Source organism: Opisthorchis viverrini (genome assembly GCF_000715545.1).
Source record: "Opisthorchis viverrini unplaced genomic scaffold opera_v5_583, whole genome shotgun sequence".
Classification (NCBI taxonomy): domain Eukaryota; kingdom Metazoa; phylum Platyhelminthes; class Trematoda; order Opisthorchiida; family Opisthorchiidae; genus Opisthorchis; species Opisthorchis viverrini.
In genome coordinates this window covers 82,533-101,439 of record NW_008752246.1, presented here as the reverse complement: position 1 = coordinate 101,439, position 18,907 = coordinate 82,533, and the positions used below count along the sequence as shown (strand labels likewise).

Genomic DNA, 18,907 nt, shown 5'->3' with positions numbered 1-18,907 from the left:
TATATATATATATATGCATATATATATATATATATTGCGATATCTCGAATAGCCCAGCAGCTGAAACACGAGGCGGCCTGTTGCAGCACATTTGCTTGCTTGGAAGCATCACAAACGAGAAATTCTGCTGGGTTCCAGATTAGTTGAAAAGTGGGGAGCCATTTGATATGAAGCCAAGGTGTTACATGCTGGGTTCCAGATTAGTTGAAAAGTGGGGAGCCATTTGATATGAAGCCTTGCAAGGTGTTACATGAAGACTAAGCGGTAAATATGGACCGACTACAGCGACCATATTCACCAACTCCTGACTATTAGCGAAACTTCGATGACCTGAGCAATGCCTTATCATTCCACCGTAATTCTGAAATTCAGATTTAAAGCAACGTAAGTTCCTTTTTCGATTTCCCACATGTTCCCGGCCAAAATTGGTATATTTATAGTTTAAATATGCAAACGACATTGTTTACGAGTGAAATCACCCTTTTTTGATTACGTTTTTTGATCATCCATTTTAATCACCAGACGAGTTGAGCCACACGCATGAAAATCGTAAAAAGTGATGTCGTCGTGTTTTGAGCGGAAGCTGTAAAATAGGGGTTCGGCTAAAATTTTTGACCTTTGATTTGACTTTCCGTTTACTTCAAAATAAAACACGGTATTTACTTCATTTGAGGTTGATCAACGTTAGTATAGTGCTCTTGTACTTCCACAGTTCATGCGCTTCGATTTCGACGAAGTCTGTTGCAGAAAGTGCTCTCAAAACTCCAAAGTTACATGCGTGTATTACGTGCTATACATTAGAACTTCGAAAAAAATTCGTTATCCCCGAAATGTTCTTTTAACTCGAGTCGTTGAAAATATTATTGAATATGTGATGTAATTTTAAATTCAACTTAACAGTTCCTGGAAAAAGTAAGAAATTTGGCAAAAGCTTTGACTATTTCGTTATTGCAGTTGTAATTTTGACTACGTATTGAAACCATGAAAATCTGTCGCAAAATTCATTGCTTACTCAAAATCGGAAAACGGATACATTCTGCTGATCGGATAGGTTTGTGGGCTCAAATCCTTGGCTTTAGCAATGCATCAAGGTAGTTGTGAAACACGCCTTTGATTTCTGAGATTCGGTTTGATATTTGACCAACTTTGGAAATTTGAATGCAGACGGCACTCAGCTGCAGATAGCTGGGTTATCGTAGATGGTCCTAACTGGACATTTCCGAAACTTAATTCATACTCTAACTTTACCCACTGCTCTTCAGTCTGGGTTTTCTCCCAGTCCAGCTGTTTTTTCCCAATGGCGTGGTCATTCACCTGAATAAAAACGAATACACATTTTGGCTGCTCGTGCAAATTTGTCATTTAAATTTATGAAAAACGTCATAATAATGAATAATCCCTGGCATTTATCGAATTTTTAGCATACGAAGAAGGTAAGTCATGTTTCTAAACCGGGTATAAAACGCACATTTTTTGTTAAAATATGATGTTCTGCATGAGGGGATACTTAACAGTTACGTGTCAAAATGCATACCCAAACAGAGACGTCAGATTTTAGTTACAGTCGGGAGAAAAAATGACTGTAACCAAAATACGTTGTTTGTTTTTCCGGGATATTCAAACTGGTCAATGGTGTAGTGACCTTTGTTCTTTCGAGTCCTGGCTTGTGACCTTTATTGATTTGCCTCCAGGGAGTTCCTTGATTCTTTGTTTGTGAATCCAATATTCGGTCCTCCTTCAATGTTCCGGTTGAGATGTTGGTCTTTTGCACGAAGGGATGCGTAAATTGGATCAAGTTCGGCGCGCCGGTTGATCGAATCTGCCATGATTCCAGAAATCCTCTTCCGTGTCTCGTGTCTCCTTATGCCAAAATTTTCATGTTTTCCAGATTAAATTCGTCGCCTGCTCGGTCCTCGAGTATGGATATCAGGAGCAGGCGGTCATGTCTCTTGACGGCCGCGTTGTGTACTTTTATTCGTGTGCATATTCTCCTCCCAGTTTTTCCGGCGTAGAATTTGTTGCAGTTGTTGCAGTTGAGTTGGTATATCACATTGTTCTTCTCGGTTTTGTATCGGTTGTGCTTCGGTTTAGATGTTAATTTTCTTAGGGTGCCATTCGATTTGTGGGCCATGAAGTTTCTTTTTTGAGTTTCTTTTTTGGTATCATCGGCTTTCACTTTCCATCGTTCCTGTCTGGTCGCCGCGTGTGTTGCTTGCAGTTTCTTGAGCGTCGTGTTGATTCGATTGGTGATGTTTGAAGTTAGATCATGATCGATCGGTTTGTAGGTCCTATTGTCATTTAGCAGTTGTTTGGCCTTTTCAGTGTAATCCGGCTTGTCCACTATCACCGTGATGCGTCCTTTGTCTGCCGGTAGTATTCCGATTGTCGCATCCTTCCGTAGCTTTGTCAGTGCGTCTCGTTCTTGTTTGGAAATCAGTTGCATTTTTCTATTCCGTGTGATCGCCGCAACGATTGTTTCTCGGATCTGTTGTTGAACCTCCTGGGACATTTCGTTTGTATTCAGGTCGTGTTGGAAGCTGGCCAGGAAATCTTTGTAAGATGCGTCCTCGAAGTTGAAGTCGAGCCTTTCATTTAAGATGCGTCCTCGAAGTTGAAGTCGAGCAACTGCTAATGAGCAGTTGCTGTTCAACTGTGTTGAGCTGGCGGCCAGATACGTTCTTGATCCCAGCGTCCTAATTGTTGTGTTTGTTGTTCCTCGAAAGCTTGCGCATTTTTCTCTACATGGCTGTCCTGCGTTTGATTTTGAATTTGCCTACTCGGCGTGCGATTGCTATTTCGAGATTTACTAAGTGTTATGGACTGGTTTTAGCCAAACATTTTGTTCTGCTCTGTCACAACCACTAACCCACCGCTACGCACAAGTACGCTCCACCATAACGCACCGATGCCGTCAAGTCGATTGGTAGTGAAGCGTTTGCAATCAAATTGCCCAGCTGAGTTTAGTAATCATTGGAACAACACCACTTTCGAAAAACCAAATGTCGACACGTGAGTTACCGTGAATGGAACAAATGTACGCTGGATAGTATTTGCTTTGATGAATCGCTAAAACGAAAGAAACACCTTCAGTTCGCGCAGTTCTCGTTTTCGTTCTCAACACATCCCCTGTTCAAACGTGTTTTACCACTTTTCACCACAAATACATGCATCCATTCTAAATACTGACTGTTCAAAATGCATAAAGCGACTCAGTCAAATGAAAAGGGCGTATGTTTATGGTTACGTTACGCGCTCTTTGGCTATTAGCCCCTCCGAATCTTCCGTGTCAGCAAAATGTTTTGGCCGCTTAGTAAATAGGTCGGGCCTCCCGGTTACCTGCCTATTCCACAAATAGGAACTTGTGCTGTGAGTAAAATCAAACAGACTACGGTTGGATAATTAAAGAACGAAACCGGAAAATTACCAAGAGTAATGGAGCGTGTCCCTTGTCAAGCAGAGTTACAAGCTAACATCAACATAAACGTCACCGGGCTTTTGGTCGGATGAAACTATCTTTTGCCATTCAGCGGAGCCCGGTCCACAGAAGGAAGGTTATGCCCCCCTCAATAAGTTTGAGTGATAAACCAGGTGTGAATCAGGTTCATTAGTCAATGAAGAAAAGTCTAGTTCATCAACATGGAAATAGGAACGCGTTAAAGAGTTGAAGTCTGAAATCACAAAGTTTTATATGGAATTCGATAAAAGTTAGATCTTTATGTAAGGACATGTTACAGCATTTCTAGTGTACACTTAGGGACGCTTTACCACGATGGATCATGGGTTAGACGATTCCTTCAGTTTCCCATTTGAATGAAAGACGGAGCGGTTTGCTGTCTTAGAACAGTGAGTGTCCACAAACGCTCCCATTGCCATTATTTTGGGCGAACTAAGTAGCACGTGGAACAAGAAGCACTAAAATCATTTCGAAAATGACTGACAATTTGAAGTGGGCGTGTTGCCTTTTGGTTGATTAGTTTTTCACTGAACTTTCTTCTGTAAGTTTTCGTGCGACAAAATGTCTCTGTAATTTGTTAAACGATAGCAATGTCTACGTTTGCTTCAAATTTTGCTTCAGCGACCGCTATTTGTGAGTTAACTGAGTTTCTCGAATAAATATGTTGAGTATGCTGGTGCTGCCCTTTTTGAGAGCAGATTACTACAGCAACTGTTGGATAGCAACCATTGTTAAAATAAACCCGACAGCCTGTGGACCTAGTTTGGTTGAACGAACATGAACGTGTTGCTGAATGCAAGGCGCCCGGCATGTATATGGTCTGCGATGCGATAGCTTGAATCTATTTTCCACTGGTTTACTTGTGCGATTCTTTAATGACCGTCTCATGTCCCAAGTCTGGAACGAGATCCGTCTCTTCTCAGTTTAGTAGGGATTAGCCCATAATGGCTTGACAAAGCCATGCGAGCAAACATAAGTATGTATTACTCCTCACGTCAAAAATACGCATAGCCAGACGATGGTCAGGCTTCTCGCCCGACCAGGTGCTGTTATAAATCACTGATGCATACAATCAGACGAGGTCGCGAGAGTCTCCACCACAAGAGAGCAACTATCGGAAACCGCGACTTCCGCGTAAAGACGAGCTTTTGGGATTCAACATTTTCGTGTCACATCTAGATTTGAACGTGTTCACACACACACTGCGATAAAGAATCGGTACCTAATGATCCGGCAACACAATTATGCTCTGATGATAAGCTACCAATCAAAGGTAAAATTTTCTCCCATGACGCCTTGTATGTTCACGCGAATTAATAAAAATCCCACCCGTGGATGTAAACGACGCACGTTTTGGTTGACTAACTTTCAGTTCACAAGTACAGTAAGTATCCGCATATACAAAAGCTTTAATCGAATTAATTGTCATTCATTTGATTATTTCACTATTTCTAGCTGTTGCTTCTTCTCATTCTTATTTTAAACGGACTGAACTTTGCCCTTGTTGTTGCACCTGTTAGAAGGTACCAATTTTCATCATTCTTGTTTGCGTTTCCAATAACTGTTTTCTGTTAAAGTTACTGAAATGAGTAAGTAGCATACGTATGGATTCAAAAGCATATAAAGTTGATAAAACTCATAATAGTACAATTCTAACCAAAATTAGTGAAACTCGAAGCAACCATCCAACTCTTTCAGCATTGAACGTTGGGCTACTGCATTGATCTCGACCATTCCATAGCTAATCACTGGATGCTCATTCGACGGCACGGACAGCCGGTGTCCAACGCTAGCATTCAACAAGAGGAAATCAAAGGCCAAGACGGTTCAATATGTCATCATTGAATTAACAGATGTTGCCTGTTTCGAGGTAGAGATCAGAAAGAACGCGTACACCATAGCTTTCTTGTATATCTACCTTTTTTTAGAAAGGCACATTTGTCGTGACCGAACAAATTCAGCCTGGAGTCTAACGATACATATTTCTGTCCCAAAGCATGAAGTACGCAATCGATCAGTGAGACCGGTGAAAAAACATTCGGATTTTTCCACTTTCCGCAGTTTCAAACCCCTTGGCAATTGTTCCGCTTATTCGAAACCATTTGGTCCGAAATTTTATCTTTTTGGTTTTCATTCCTAATGAATTTTTATTTAGCGGAATGATCTGAAAACACAGAACGGCCTCAGAGCAGATTCGACACTAAATGAACGAGAGTCGCGTGACACGTTGGTACACCTCCATCTAATAAAACGAGTCCTCATATGGATCTAAATTCTTGCGGCTCTAATTTACTGGGAAGCTCTGAGTCTTGGGTAAATAACTCGGTAGAGTCGCGAGAGTCACAGTGTCATCCATCTAGATGCACGTGTTTATGTGGCTCCAATTGCGAAAATGTATGCTCCTTCAGGCAAAATAATTCCGACCTGTCTAGTGAAGGTATCTGCAGTGGTTCTGGCATGACGTCCAATTTTTCTGCGTTTACACTCTAGAAGGACCGTTGACGTGCACCCATTACGTGAAGGTGGAAAACTAATTTGGGAACTTGCTCTCACTGTTTCTTGCAAACCGCAGTTACTACATAGATAAAGATGATTTCCATGCCAACACAGACCATCTATCTGTCGCTGTCAAATTCCGCTGACAAACACCATTTATCTTTATTTCATTTGTTCTAGTCGATTTCTTCCGTAAGTTTTGTCAGACATGTGTTTCTTCACGTTTGCTGGGCCCAACTCAGAAAAAGTCATAGTACCTAGTAATATCGTAAAAGCTGCTCATACCCCGATATCAGTCCTAAGAAATCTCTCAACAAAACACAAACAGAGGTCACCCTTTGGGAGCAACTACTGAGTAAATGTAGCCAGTTTTCGTGCTGTATGCTTGAACTCAAACCGGTGGCATTCCTGAAGCAGTGGCGGAATCTCCAATGGCTCAGCTGTTCGGGCAAAACTGTCATAAAATTTGTGTGCCTAGTGTGGTTGATCCAGCTGACGTTTTTGGTCGCAAGTAATCCCCACCCAAATCAGCATCACAAAAGGGTCTGCTATTCACATCGACAAACTGTGCCTAGCCTACCCGCGCCTAACAAAACCGCGTAGAAAACAAGATGTTCCATCATACCGTCTTAACTTGACTTTGGATAATATTTTATTGATGCTGTTTCAAATTTTCGCTTCAGTTGGCTTGAAGAGTAAGTGAATAGCAATGGTTAATTTGGGCGGGAACTTCATGGCTTCGGTTTTACGGAATACGCCTGGAGTACAAAGTTTACAGTTGATCATGCACTTACCCTTTTTCGTTAACGTATTCGTGGACATTTTTTGAAATTCACAGGCTTTGGTAAGTTGTAATCGCAATTTATGTTGGCCCACATCAAACTGAGAAAACTTAGGAATGTCTGTACTAAAGGTTCAATTTTTGTCGCATTTTCAGGAATTAAAAACTGACTGTGTTTAAACTGTGAAAACATGCAAAGGGTTTGAATGCTTCACGTTTAAAAATTTCTTTTTAAAGATGAAAATGAACGAACTGTTCAGGAAAGTCAAGAATTATTCGGCTGCCCCGGTCTTCCATATGCGAACTCCCAAATTGAGGAACCAGTGAACGCCAGCTGTCACGCGATATAAGACCCTGCTGCAAGGGGCTAAGGGAACGCTATTCGGTGAGGGTGAAAAACAGTCCATCGCCTTTATCAATGATGAAAACGATGGTTTCCATCGATTGGCGAGAACTCTAATGCTTATGATTCTGGGTAGACTTTACCATGTCAAATAATGCTTCCTCCTGCGGGTTGTGACACAGTAATCTATTAAATGGAAAAATTGAATTATTTTATTTTTTATTAAAGATTCTTGAAAACTTTGCCCAACTCTATGCGACGAACAAATTTTCCTTTTCTTTCTTCAAAATAAAAGCTTTTCAGGGTAAGTGGATCTTGTTTAATTTTAATCGATAGAACTGCTGGTGTACTAATTCATATTTTTCACCGCTAAGTATCACGATATTCCAAACACATTAGCAAAAGTAGAAAGAAAAAGCTAATCTGCTTCATCTCCTAACATATAATATGCGATGTTATTATCCTCACTCAAGGTACAGTCATTGAGTAGCTACGCAATATGGTTTCCGTGAATAGGCGATAAATATTGCTGTATCCTGTTCCACTGAGTACTAATCATTAGCTGCCCATGCCCAAATAGTTGTGTTCCGCCATTGGCCAGACGGTTGTGGGTTTGAAGATCTCTGAACTTTGTCGGGCGCACACGATCGGTGAATACAAACAAGGACGAAACAACCATCTCTGGTTTCTCTGCATAGACTGGTTTATCCGTGCATCTTCTCGCTTCGAGATAAATCCGCAAGCACTTGTCAAAAAACTTTTTGTCTCATTGTTAGTCTTTTTAATTCAAAGCAAAAGAACCCCAACACAATTTAGTAATCACGCGTCTTAAAAAGCACACCGATACAATACCATGTTGAAGGATGTGTGGAGGTCGAGGAAATAAGCATGAAAAATCAAGCAACGTCACAAGTACATATTCCACAAGACCCACACGTTTCAGGTGAACAAAATTTTTCGATCGGGTATACCCATGAACCTAACACCAGTAAACAATTTTCTGGCAGAGACTTGAATGCCAACCAAAATGACCAATTTTTGTTTTCTTGAATGACATGTTCGGATGAAGGAAGCCTTGACCACACCTGAAAGGGTTAAAACCAAGTCGTACAAAAACACAAGTCTTACATTACATCCTATAAGGGAAATCGATGTCGCGTCAGATATATATATATATATATATATGTATAGTACTACCGAGTTTTTAGATACACTGTGTCTCTTAAGTATTCTGAGCAACAGTAACACGTCGTGCAAACCCTCATAAACGAAACTAACTAGTGATCTTTCAAATAAGGTCCGAGGGTGCCTGCTCGCATGCGTCCCAGTCACATGGAGGCCGTTTCCATGCAGAAATTTATCCAACTTTCATGAGGATAAATCGATCATTTTCGTTAACAATGCGCTTCTATTTATGCTTTTCAGAAAATGAGTCAAGTAAGTTTTGCCTATCTGGATCGGTTCTCTACAGCTGAGACCAAACTACTGTCTCAGAAGAATAACGAGTTTTGCGACCCGTAGTAGAGATTAGAAACATCATAAGTGACAGATTCAGCTGGGTTCCAGTTGATTTTCTTACAAAGCCAAATTTGTTTGTAAATGAATGTATTTCGCCAGATTTCAAATTTCAGAGGCATCTGACCGGTACCGAGTTACTGAGGGAAGATGGATCACCGATTTGTTCATATCCCAAATTTTCTGTATCTGAACACGAGACAGCTACTCATGAAAGTATTATTAGGGCAAGCGGTTTGAGGCGCCTTCACACACTAGGCAAACTGGCATTAAATTGCACCGTGAAACTTTTGGAATTGGGTAACCAACTAATATTATTTCAAGTGTTGATCAAGACTTTGATATGCGTGCGAATGTTTTAGTTGGTTGAGGCAAGACATGCTGGCAGAAACTTAATTCCATCAACCGTGAGCTCGTTTTATAGGTGACCGTCTTAAATGATGCATTCGCAGATAAACGCAGACGAAAGAAATGCTTAGGACTACTGTAGAAGACGGCGGTTTGCGACGTACAACTGTAGGTCTCACTAAAGTGAAGGGATTTTTATACTTGACTGTATCTCATTAGTAAGTTGAAAACCGTAGTAAATTGCCACCACTGTCATAGACCCACGACCAGAGACCGTATTTTTAGGGCGTCACACACGACCAGAGACCGTATTTTTATCAGGGGCGTCACATCGCATCGTGCTGCATGAACAACTCTGCAGAACCAAAGTGATATGCTTATCTTAGAACGACTGATCGACTCTCAGTACCTGTAAATTTCAACGCGTTATACCTAATAGTTGCGCCTGATGATTCGCGTTGACGTTGATCACTTGTTACTGGCAACTTACAGTTTTATTTCCATGTGCCGAATATTGACGTTACCATTTTTGTCCATGCAACCGGGAACCAGAAATACGTAAGTGCTCTGAGGATATTTTGTGACCAGAAAATGTTTTTAATGCAGTTTATTTTCTACTCATCAAAAACGTTCCAGGTGAACTGTTTATAAAATGTAGCCGTCCAACGTTAAAAGGTCTTCGCCTGCTACAGGTCTTTAGTTTCATCATCATCATCCACAGTATGATATCAGGGTTCAAAATAGATGTTTTGCTTCCCTAATATATACATGATATAATAATGTATGCATAATATGTATACATATATATTGTGTTTTAAAGTTTAACAGAACCCTTTCAAAAATTGCTCACAACGTCATCTTTACTTACTCGGTCAGTAAAGACAACAAAGGACATCCCTTTTTTGTTACCACAGAATTGCGTCTATCGCCAACCGAAATCAGTACACCCGATATGGACACAATCTGCGTCACAGAAATGACACTTTCCAAGGTGAATTTCGGGCCAAAGGTATCAAAACCAAGCCAAACCACCCACCAAATAATGTACGATTAACACCTGAAACAAAGGTCTCACATGACAGTAGATCAGGCAACATAGTACTGCGCTTTGTTGTTTGCGATTATTGTAAATTTACTCATGTTGCTCACAGTCTTTTTGGCTCTCGAATTTACAGCGACCAAATTATGTAAGTTCGCAAAAACGCACCGCAGTTATTGAAAAACTTGTTCTTCTTGACTTGATTGCAGCACGCGCTTACAGAAACATTAATACAGTCATAAGATATTTACCATTAGTAATAAGGGAGAACAGGTAATACCACCGTCATATTGTTGTACCAACTATAGTACTACCGAGTTTTTAGATACACTGTGTCTCTTAAGTATTCTGAGCAACAGTAACACGTCGTGCAAACCCTCATAAACGAAACTAACTAGTGATCTTTCAAATAAGGTCCGAGGGTGCCTGCTCGCATGCGTCCCAGTCACATGGAGGCCGTTTCCATGCAGAAATTTATCCAACTTTGATGAGGATAAATCGATCATTTTCGTTAACAATGCGCTTCTATTTATGCTTTTCAGAAAATGAGTCAAGTAAGTTTTGCCTATCTGGATCGGTTCTCTACAGCTGAGACCAAACTACTGTCTCAGAAGAATAACGAGTTTTGCGACCCGTAGTAGAGATTAGAAACATCATAAGTGACAGATTCAGCTGGGTTCCAGTTGATTTTCTTACAAAGCCAAATTTGTTTGTAAATGAATGTATTTCGCCAGATTTCAAATTTCAGAGGCATCTGACCGGTACCGAGTTACTGAGGGAAGATGGATCACCGATTTGTTCATATCCCAAATTTTCTGTATCTGAACACGAGACAGCTACTCATGAAAGTATTATTAGGGCAAGCGGTTTGAGGCGCCTTCACACACTAGGCAAACTGGCATTAAATTGCACCGTGAAACTTTTGGAATTGGGTAACCAACTAATATTATTTCAAGTGTTGATCAAGACTTTGATATGCGTGCGAATGTTTTAGTTGGTTGAGGCAAGACATGCTGGCAGAAACTTAATTCCATCAACCGTGAGCTCGTTTTATAGGTGACCGTCTTAAATGATGCATTCGCAGATAAACGCAGACGAAAGAAATGCTTAGGACTACTGTAGAAGACGGCGGTTTGCGACGTACAACTGTAGGTCTCACTAAAGTGAAGGGATTTTTATACTTGACTGTATCTCATTAGTAAGTTGAAAACCGTAGTAAATTCCCACCACTGTCGTAGACCCACGACCAGAGACCGTATTTTTATCAGGGGCGTCACATCGCATCGTGCTGCATGAACAACTCTGCAGAACCAAAGTGATATGCTTATCTTAGAACGACTGATCGACTCTCAGTACCTGTAAATTTCAACGCGTTATACCTAATAGTTGCGCCTGATGATTCGAGTTGACGTTGGTCACCTGTTACTGGAAACTTACAGTTTTATTTCCATGTCCCGAATATTGACGTTACCATTTTTGTCCATGCAACCGGGAACCAGAAATACGTAAGTGCTCTGAGGATATTTTGTGACCAGAAATGTTTTTAATAGGATATTTTGTGACCAGAAAATGTTTTTAATGCAGTTTATTTTCTACTCATCAAAAACGTTCCAGGTGAACTGTTTATAAAATGTAGCCGTCCAACGTTAAAAGGTCTTCGCCTGCTACAGGTCTTTAGTTTCATCATCATCATCCACAGTATGATATCATAAAATAAAATAGATGTTTTGCTTCCCTAATATATGCATGATATAATAATGTATGCATAATATGTATACATATATATTGTGTTTTATAACAGAACCGAACCCTTTCAAAAATTGCTCACAACGTCATCTTTACTCGGTCAGTAAAGACAACAAAGGACATCCCTTTTTTGTTACCACAGAATTGCGTCTATCGCCAACCGAAATCAGTACACCCGATATGGACACAATCTGCGTCACAGAAATGACACTTTCCAAGGTGAATTTCGGGCCAAAGGTATCAAAACCAAGCCAAACCACCCACCAAATAATGTACGATTAACACCTGAAACAAAGGTCTCACATGACAGTAGATCAGGCAACATAGTACTGCGCTTTGTTGTTTGCGATTATTGTAAATTTACTCATGTTGCTCACAGTCTTTTTGGCTCTCGAATTTACAGCGACCAAATTATGTAAGTTCGCAAAAACGCACCGCAGTTATTGAAAAACTTGTTCTTCTTGACTTGATTGCAGCACGCGCTTACAGAAACATTAATACAGTCATAAGATATTTACCATTAGTAATAGGGGAGATTAGGTAACACCATCGTCGTATTGTTGTACCAACCCACAGAAACCATTTAGCCAGTCCAGGTGGGACAGGATTCGTTTAGAAAAAAAGATTGCCGGAACAGCTACACACCACATGTTATGATTTACATCTTTATAGAGGCAATGCATGGATTCGCAAATTGTACAGAATTTTTCACGAATTCCGACTGCTTAGACAGGATCCAATCGGACACAGTTGGGTTGGAACGCACTCGTTGTAGTCGAGAATAAGAAATGAGCATCCTAATGTGAACACAAAATATGTATTGTCGGCTGTTTAGTCCAAGCCCAAACACCTCGTATGAAGAGAAAGGTGACGAATGTTTAATTTTTCCGAGTTTTCAAGTCCACATATCCCAAGTGCATGAATGAGGTCTTCAGACAGATCAGCGCTTAGCTTTGCAATCAAAATCTGCCCTACATGAATGGTGGCGTCAAAACGAGACCGAAACTCAAGGTTACATATTGCTTGCTGCTTGCGCCCTACCACAAATGGCATTTGGCTAAGACACCTTGTAGGTTCCGGCATCCCAGAAAACTTCCTCTGATGTGTTCATTTCCATTTCGGGTTTAGACCAAATTACTATGTGTAAGCAGCGAGTAGCTTAATCATCACGTATGCAGAATGAGCGGATATCATCCAAGTAATTCCTACGACGGCTTGAATAATTCCGCTATCCTCGGGTTACCTTTCTGGTCATATTTGTTTATACGTTTAGGTGTAGTTCTCTTGAAACTTTGCTGTCACAAGCAAGGACCAGTCACTTCAATAAACTTCTACAAGCCACTGATAAACAGCTTAAGAGGGGAGCGAGCGGCTTTCAGACATTCTCCCCTCACCAATATATCCAATAAAGATCGGTGTGTGCCGCACTGGCGTTGACTCTGCATCTTGTAGACGCGCCAAAGTGATTCGATGGTTTGTTTGTGAGCTCCAGTCGTTAGTTCCACAGTTTTCGGTATGACTAACCGTTATAACCTGCAAAAGCCGCCAGGCGCAAACTTCGCGAAGAAAGTTCTTCCAGTCAACAGTGGTCGTGTAGCTAACAGATAAAGCAGAATTCGATTTTTGCCAAATTTTCCATTTGTTGGTCATTGATGCATAAACTTTGCTGATGGACCCCTCCGTGGCCTTACAATAATCGTGTCACCGTCTCCTTGTCATGAAGGATAGTTGAAAGCGTCATAAGCGTCAGTTTAGGTTTTACTTTCGAACGGAGAAAATGCTCGCACAAAATGAGCCCAGATGCGGATAAGGAAGTGTCTCCATTACAGATAGGTCAAGGCTGTGTGCGTACGTTAAACTGAAGCTGACAAAATGTGGGGCGAGGCTCAACTTTTGCTAATGCACTTTTTGCATTGATGGCATAGTTTATCTGGAAAACAGCCTTAGGAACTATCATACACTACATATTATACAAAACACACAACTGCCAGAATCCCAATAACATGTAAACGAAAGCCTACTTAAATAGAAGTATCGTAACCATCGCCTTCTTGTTTGCGTGAATGCGCCACTTCCACCAGTTATGGAAGCTGGAATTTGAAAGGCGAGGCACGCCAATTAGTAGAGGTTGCGATCAGCTAAAATGGGTCGACCGAAACCAGTTTGATTTACCAGAGGAGCAAACAGCTCAGCGAAAACATGCGGAGAAAGACTGAATTTATTCACATTTACCCGGACAAATACTCGGGGTTTCATTAAACTCTCAAGTTAAGCTCTCCCTCTCGAGTCGCAGAGTTTTTTTTAACAGAACCCCCAGGTTCATCACAGCTGTCCAAAAACGCGAAATCTCTAGCAACTAATTCTATTGACTGTTGTAGTAGACGAACGGACGGATGAAAAAATGGGCAGAACAATGTCTGATTGTGCTTATGAGTGGACAGTCAGGCCGGCGTCTACCTGATGAGCCTCAAGAAGGGTGAAACCGGTCGTGCGCTGTCGAAGAGTTTTCAGCAACACTGTGAATGGTTTCCATACAGCGACATCTCGAAAATCGTACCAATTGAAATTTGAGGCAGCCTGTGTGGAGCACATCCAGTTGTAGAATATCATGAACCAATGATTCAGTTGCGTCTTCCGTGAAAACCAAACTGATTTGCAAATGAGTGTATTTCTCTAACAGCGGGTGTTTTTGTGAATCACACACCCTCAGTGCTACTCCAAGACCTCATAATTTTGTCGTTGGTCCCAGTCACATTTTCCTCGGTTTTATCAAATAGACTAACCATATATACATGTGAAACTTACTCGTACGCTTTTATTTGTTACTGCTTGCATGAGAATATCCGATTTCAAAGGGCGTTTTCCAAGAAAGAGAACAGAAAGCCCCTCAAATTGCACTTTAATGCCTGAACCACACAGCATTATGAAGGTCACTGATGAGTGACATTTAATTATTACTAATGGTTACTGTTTCATTATTTTGCTTACCCACAAATACCAAGAATCCGAATGATGTTGCGACATGCCGGGTATTTTTGAAGCACTAAACGAAAGACGTTAACTAATAATAAAACTTGTACCGTGCAGTATAAAAATATTGCGACTTTATTCATTCTTGAACAACAGCCGGTAAGTTCATGAATGTGTTTAGGGAATTGTGCACGGAAAATATACGTTCGTCGCAGCAATTTAAACTGGAATACGAATGATTTTCTTTGCGTTATGTGCTTTACCAATCAAGGAGTTAGTAGTTAGTTTCATTCAAAACGCCGCAATATTTCTGGTGCACGTTGCAAACTTTGAATGCCCGACACGCACGTACTAGCGAAAACTTTTGAATTGAAATTCATTCTATATTTGTAACTCGGGTTTAGGGTTACCTAACACATAGAGTAAAATCGTCCTGCCCATACCAAAATCCTCAAGACTGTTCCCCATATTTGATGTTTACATTTTCAGAATATACTGAGATTCGTAAGTTGAAAAAAACTACTTTGGCCGTACTAGGTTTATCCGTATAAAGATTGTATCGGTGCTTATCTCAACAGCCTCAAATAAACAAGTCGAACGTTGAGAATGGCCCTTCGTGGCACATGTGACGTAGGCCACACTCAACATCAAAATTTGGAAGTGAATGTCCCCCGAACCAACTGAGTTCAAGGCTGCTTCGTGGCATTTGCACGCGACTCACTACGAATGAATTTCAGCAGGTTGTGCACCTTGCGTAATAGCTGGTTTACCTGACAAGGATACACGATGCTGATAACATTGCTCTATACCTCAGTTTCCTTTGTCTCTTGCGAATCTAATTCACTTTCTCGGGGCAATCATACAATTGGTGTGTTTGCCAATAAGCGTGTGAACAATAGTCTCTATCCTTCAAACTTACTAAGTTTCTTAAAAGACGGAATTATTAGTTCAGGCACACAATCACATGAATCAAACAAGAAAATTGCTTCGAAACGTGCGCTACGAATTGAGGAGACTATTGACAATTAAAGTATGCTGGTACTTGTAAAACATCTCCCGCACAAAAGAACAGGTAAAATATCTCTGTACACTGAAGTTCTTCCCGCGTAAGCTAGTAGTTTTAATGCAAGCGGAATCGACAGTGATGATGTAGTTAGTCAATAGACATCCTACATAATTGGTTAGCGTGGTGTCACTATTAGTGTGTAGGTATGGTGGTTCAGCCATCTGATAATAAGTGTTCGCCAATTGGTTTTAATCTGATCTGGGCAGTGGGCGTCAAAACCAGGAATGTGCCACAATTTCGTGAATTTTTGCACTATTTTCTCTTGCAACACAAGAAAGGAACTGTTGCAGCGGACTCCATGTCACATAGAGTGACGTATATTTTGTACCGAAACAAAAAAATTGTTGTTTATATATGCAGGGGATGGCCCTCGGTAAGTCCGACAGGGATTGTGCGCCACTGACGAAATCCCTCTGTTTTCCACATTCCAGTTGATGATTATGACAGTAAGTATGGATAGGTTTTTGTGACACTTTCAAACTATGTTGAGCACAATCCAACAGTAAAATTTAGATAGAATGTACATCCGTTAGAACAAAAGAACCACACTCCATGTTTAGCGAAAACGATGTTCATCGGTCGATAGTATCTAAAGGAGAGAGTCCTTTTCAGGAATGGAACTCTATTTCTCCGAAGGACGTCTTGCCGGTTGTTTGAAATGAGATCAAAAATGCTCCAAAGAGAGGTATAAACCAGACAAGACCACGTGAGATTTTGTAAGATTGGCGCGAATCAATAGATTGGTTGTGCCCGGAAACATGTAGAGTTGAAAAAAGTCTAAACTACCGGATCACTAATTGATAGGTCTCACCTAAACCCTTACTTGCGAACGCTCAGGCGGCGAATAAAACTCAGCTTTTCCGAAAAAACCTTGCCAGGGAAGCGAGCCTTATCTCCACATGAGAGTGCATGCTTCATAAAGGACGATAGAAACTCGTGCTTATGGCTGAGTGCAAGATACCAGTGATCATCCGGCAAGTAGTATAGCGCTGATGTGAACTACGACGATGGAACGGATTGCAGTGGATGATTTCGTTGAACACAGATCAAGACTGATATGTGACAGCCTACCGAGATCGGCCGTCGAGAACTCGATTGACTGGAAATCGGCAAATGCAAGCCTCCCGGCCGGACGTCCCATCGATTAGGTATACGCGACTAAGCAATCCAATCCACACTACGTACATCTGAATCTCAAATACAGTGCACAGCGGTAGGCGAAGACTAAACAATTCATTGTTAGTTAATATTGAGTAAATAAGAAATTTTGTGCTGTCGTCACTCTGTCCACACAGTTAACACCAAAGTGTTACGAGGTAGGACTAACCTTTCGCCCATCTGGCATTTGAAAGGGACCACGATGGATGAATGCTTAGGTAATTTTGAAAGACCTAAGTTATACCACATGAATAAAAAATCGAGAGTACGAATGAAGTCGGTGGCGACGTATTAGAGGGGTGGGATTGCGGTAGGCACAATTTGCAAACCATCACGAAAAAGGCCGTCTTAAAGCAGAGGGTGAACCTGACCTCAGATAGCGGAGTTATTGATCTGTATGCGAGTAGGACAGATTGCCGAGGATGACAAGACGTACAGGAGCGATTTGAATTTACTGATCAAATCAACCAGAAAATTTCAGTGCACGCAAAACGAGGTTATTCTTTGGCTGTATTTGTGTGAAGAGTGAAAGGTTTGACGACAAACAAGCACTAAGCACATGCAACAGCCGAAGAAACGCGAATGTTACGATACAAACCGTCTCACAAGTGTGTCTGCTCAAAACTACCCACCTTACACTTTAGCCTGATGTTATCTTTGTTCGTGATGCACAAAGAACCCCTCGCTTCTTAGTGACTCGCAAGCTTCCACAGCGATCAGTACCACATGTTCTATGCGCTTGCATACATGCACAGGACTACCGGCTCCTCTGCTGAATTCAATCCCAGTTAGCAATGTTCTGATTGGGTGGGGTGTCGTTTGAATATGTTTTCTTTTTGGAAGGTTGTCTTCTGTTCTGAGAGAGTGAACTGCTGAGAGTGAACTCCCGCAGGCATGCCTCTGTCTACGGAACACTTAGATTGACCGAGCTGGTTCGATTCGAATTTCGTCACGAACGACGAAAAATAGTTGTCGTCACTTAAACCAACATTTGGTATTTTGAATAAAATCACTGGGGTATGTTTTCAGTAAAAGTGAATCATATATCCGTCTGCTCGTCCGTAAAAGTGTACTGCAAAAAAACGTACGTTGTTTACCTTTGCAGAGGATTTGCTGAAAACGTTTGGTGACATCATCAAACGTGAGTTTGTTAACAATGGGATTGGTTCTTCCCAAAAAATTATTGTTTCCAAGATCTCATGAAAGCATGCTTGTTTGAGTCACACATTTTATAACTTGTTTGTAAATATGCTGTTGACGATGTAGCTGCCATTCGGATAGAATTATTTTGATTCTGGTCGTTTATGAATTTCCGTCGTGGAATTATTCAAAGCTGCTCGGTTGCAGCCTGATGCCCTTTGATGAAAAGACTATTGTTTAAGCTGTGTTCGGTATACTACAGAGAAAAAGTGGAACTCAAGCCTAGTGTATGTGCTGGTAGGTTCAGTATCCATAATAAAGCAACCTACTTACTTCAATTGACATTTTATACTTTGAGGACTGATGGTCAGGCTTCTTTGTACATTTCAGTAGCCTAATAGGTTGAATAGCCTCTCGATGTTCTGCGAGGAAATGTCAATTTTAGAAAAAGATACTCGACAAATCAAGTAAAATCCACCAAATTAGGGGAATATGATCCGTGGTTCAAAGAAGTTAGGCCGTCAAAAACTTAGTTTTCAAACGCCTTTTGTCGAAATGGAACATTGTTTAACCAAGCAAACGTTTACGAACTTATATCATGCTTCACTTCAGCTGAGAAGAACATCTTGCGTGAGCAATGATTTCAGTAGTGTTTTACTCTAAAATGTTTTATTCTAGTGCTTACGGTTGTTCCCAGTTGCAAAAAGCATGGATAATCTACAAAAAATTTACCTTCTGGTTTGCAGGTCGACTGAGGGCTTTAACTAACAACAAAAGCAAAATTCTGGATTTTAAGCATTTCGCATCGAACCTGACTTTGTCTTTTAATTCAGCTGAATTAAAACATATGA

At 40.9% G+C, this 18,907-nt stretch overlaps 3 protein-coding genes across 3 annotated transcripts in view; 1 reads left to right on the top strand and 2 right to left on the bottom strand.

The window, feature by feature from the left end:
* Positions 1–1,362, bottom strand: part of T265_11792 (hypothetical protein) — a gene marked incomplete at both ends in the record, with an annotated part of 33,702 nt that extends 32,340 nt beyond the window's left edge. Inside the window, one exon of the mRNA XM_009178552.1 lies at positions 1,315–1,362. Coding sequence (XP_009176816.1) covers positions 1,315–1,362 — 48 coding nt within the window. The remainder of the gene's footprint in view (positions 1–1,314) is intronic.
* The window catches only part of T265_11789 (hypothetical protein), a gene marked incomplete at both ends in the record, with an annotated part of 57,067 nt that overhangs the window by 21,734 nt on the left and 16,426 nt on the right, over positions 1–18,907 (top strand). The window contains 2 exons of the mRNA XM_009178550.1: positions 7,303–7,378; positions 9,852–9,928. Coding sequence (XP_009176814.1) covers positions 7,303–7,378; positions 9,852–9,928 — 153 coding nt within the window. The remainder of the gene's footprint in view (positions 1–7,302; positions 7,379–9,851; positions 9,929–18,907) is intronic.
* Positions 3,241–18,907, bottom strand: part of T265_11788 (hypothetical protein) — a gene marked incomplete at both ends in the record, with an annotated part of 29,957 nt that continues 14,290 nt past the window's right edge. Inside the window, one exon of the mRNA XM_009178551.1 lies at positions 3,241–3,364. Coding sequence (XP_009176815.1) covers positions 3,241–3,364 — 124 coding nt within the window. The remainder of the gene's footprint in view (positions 3,365–18,907) is intronic.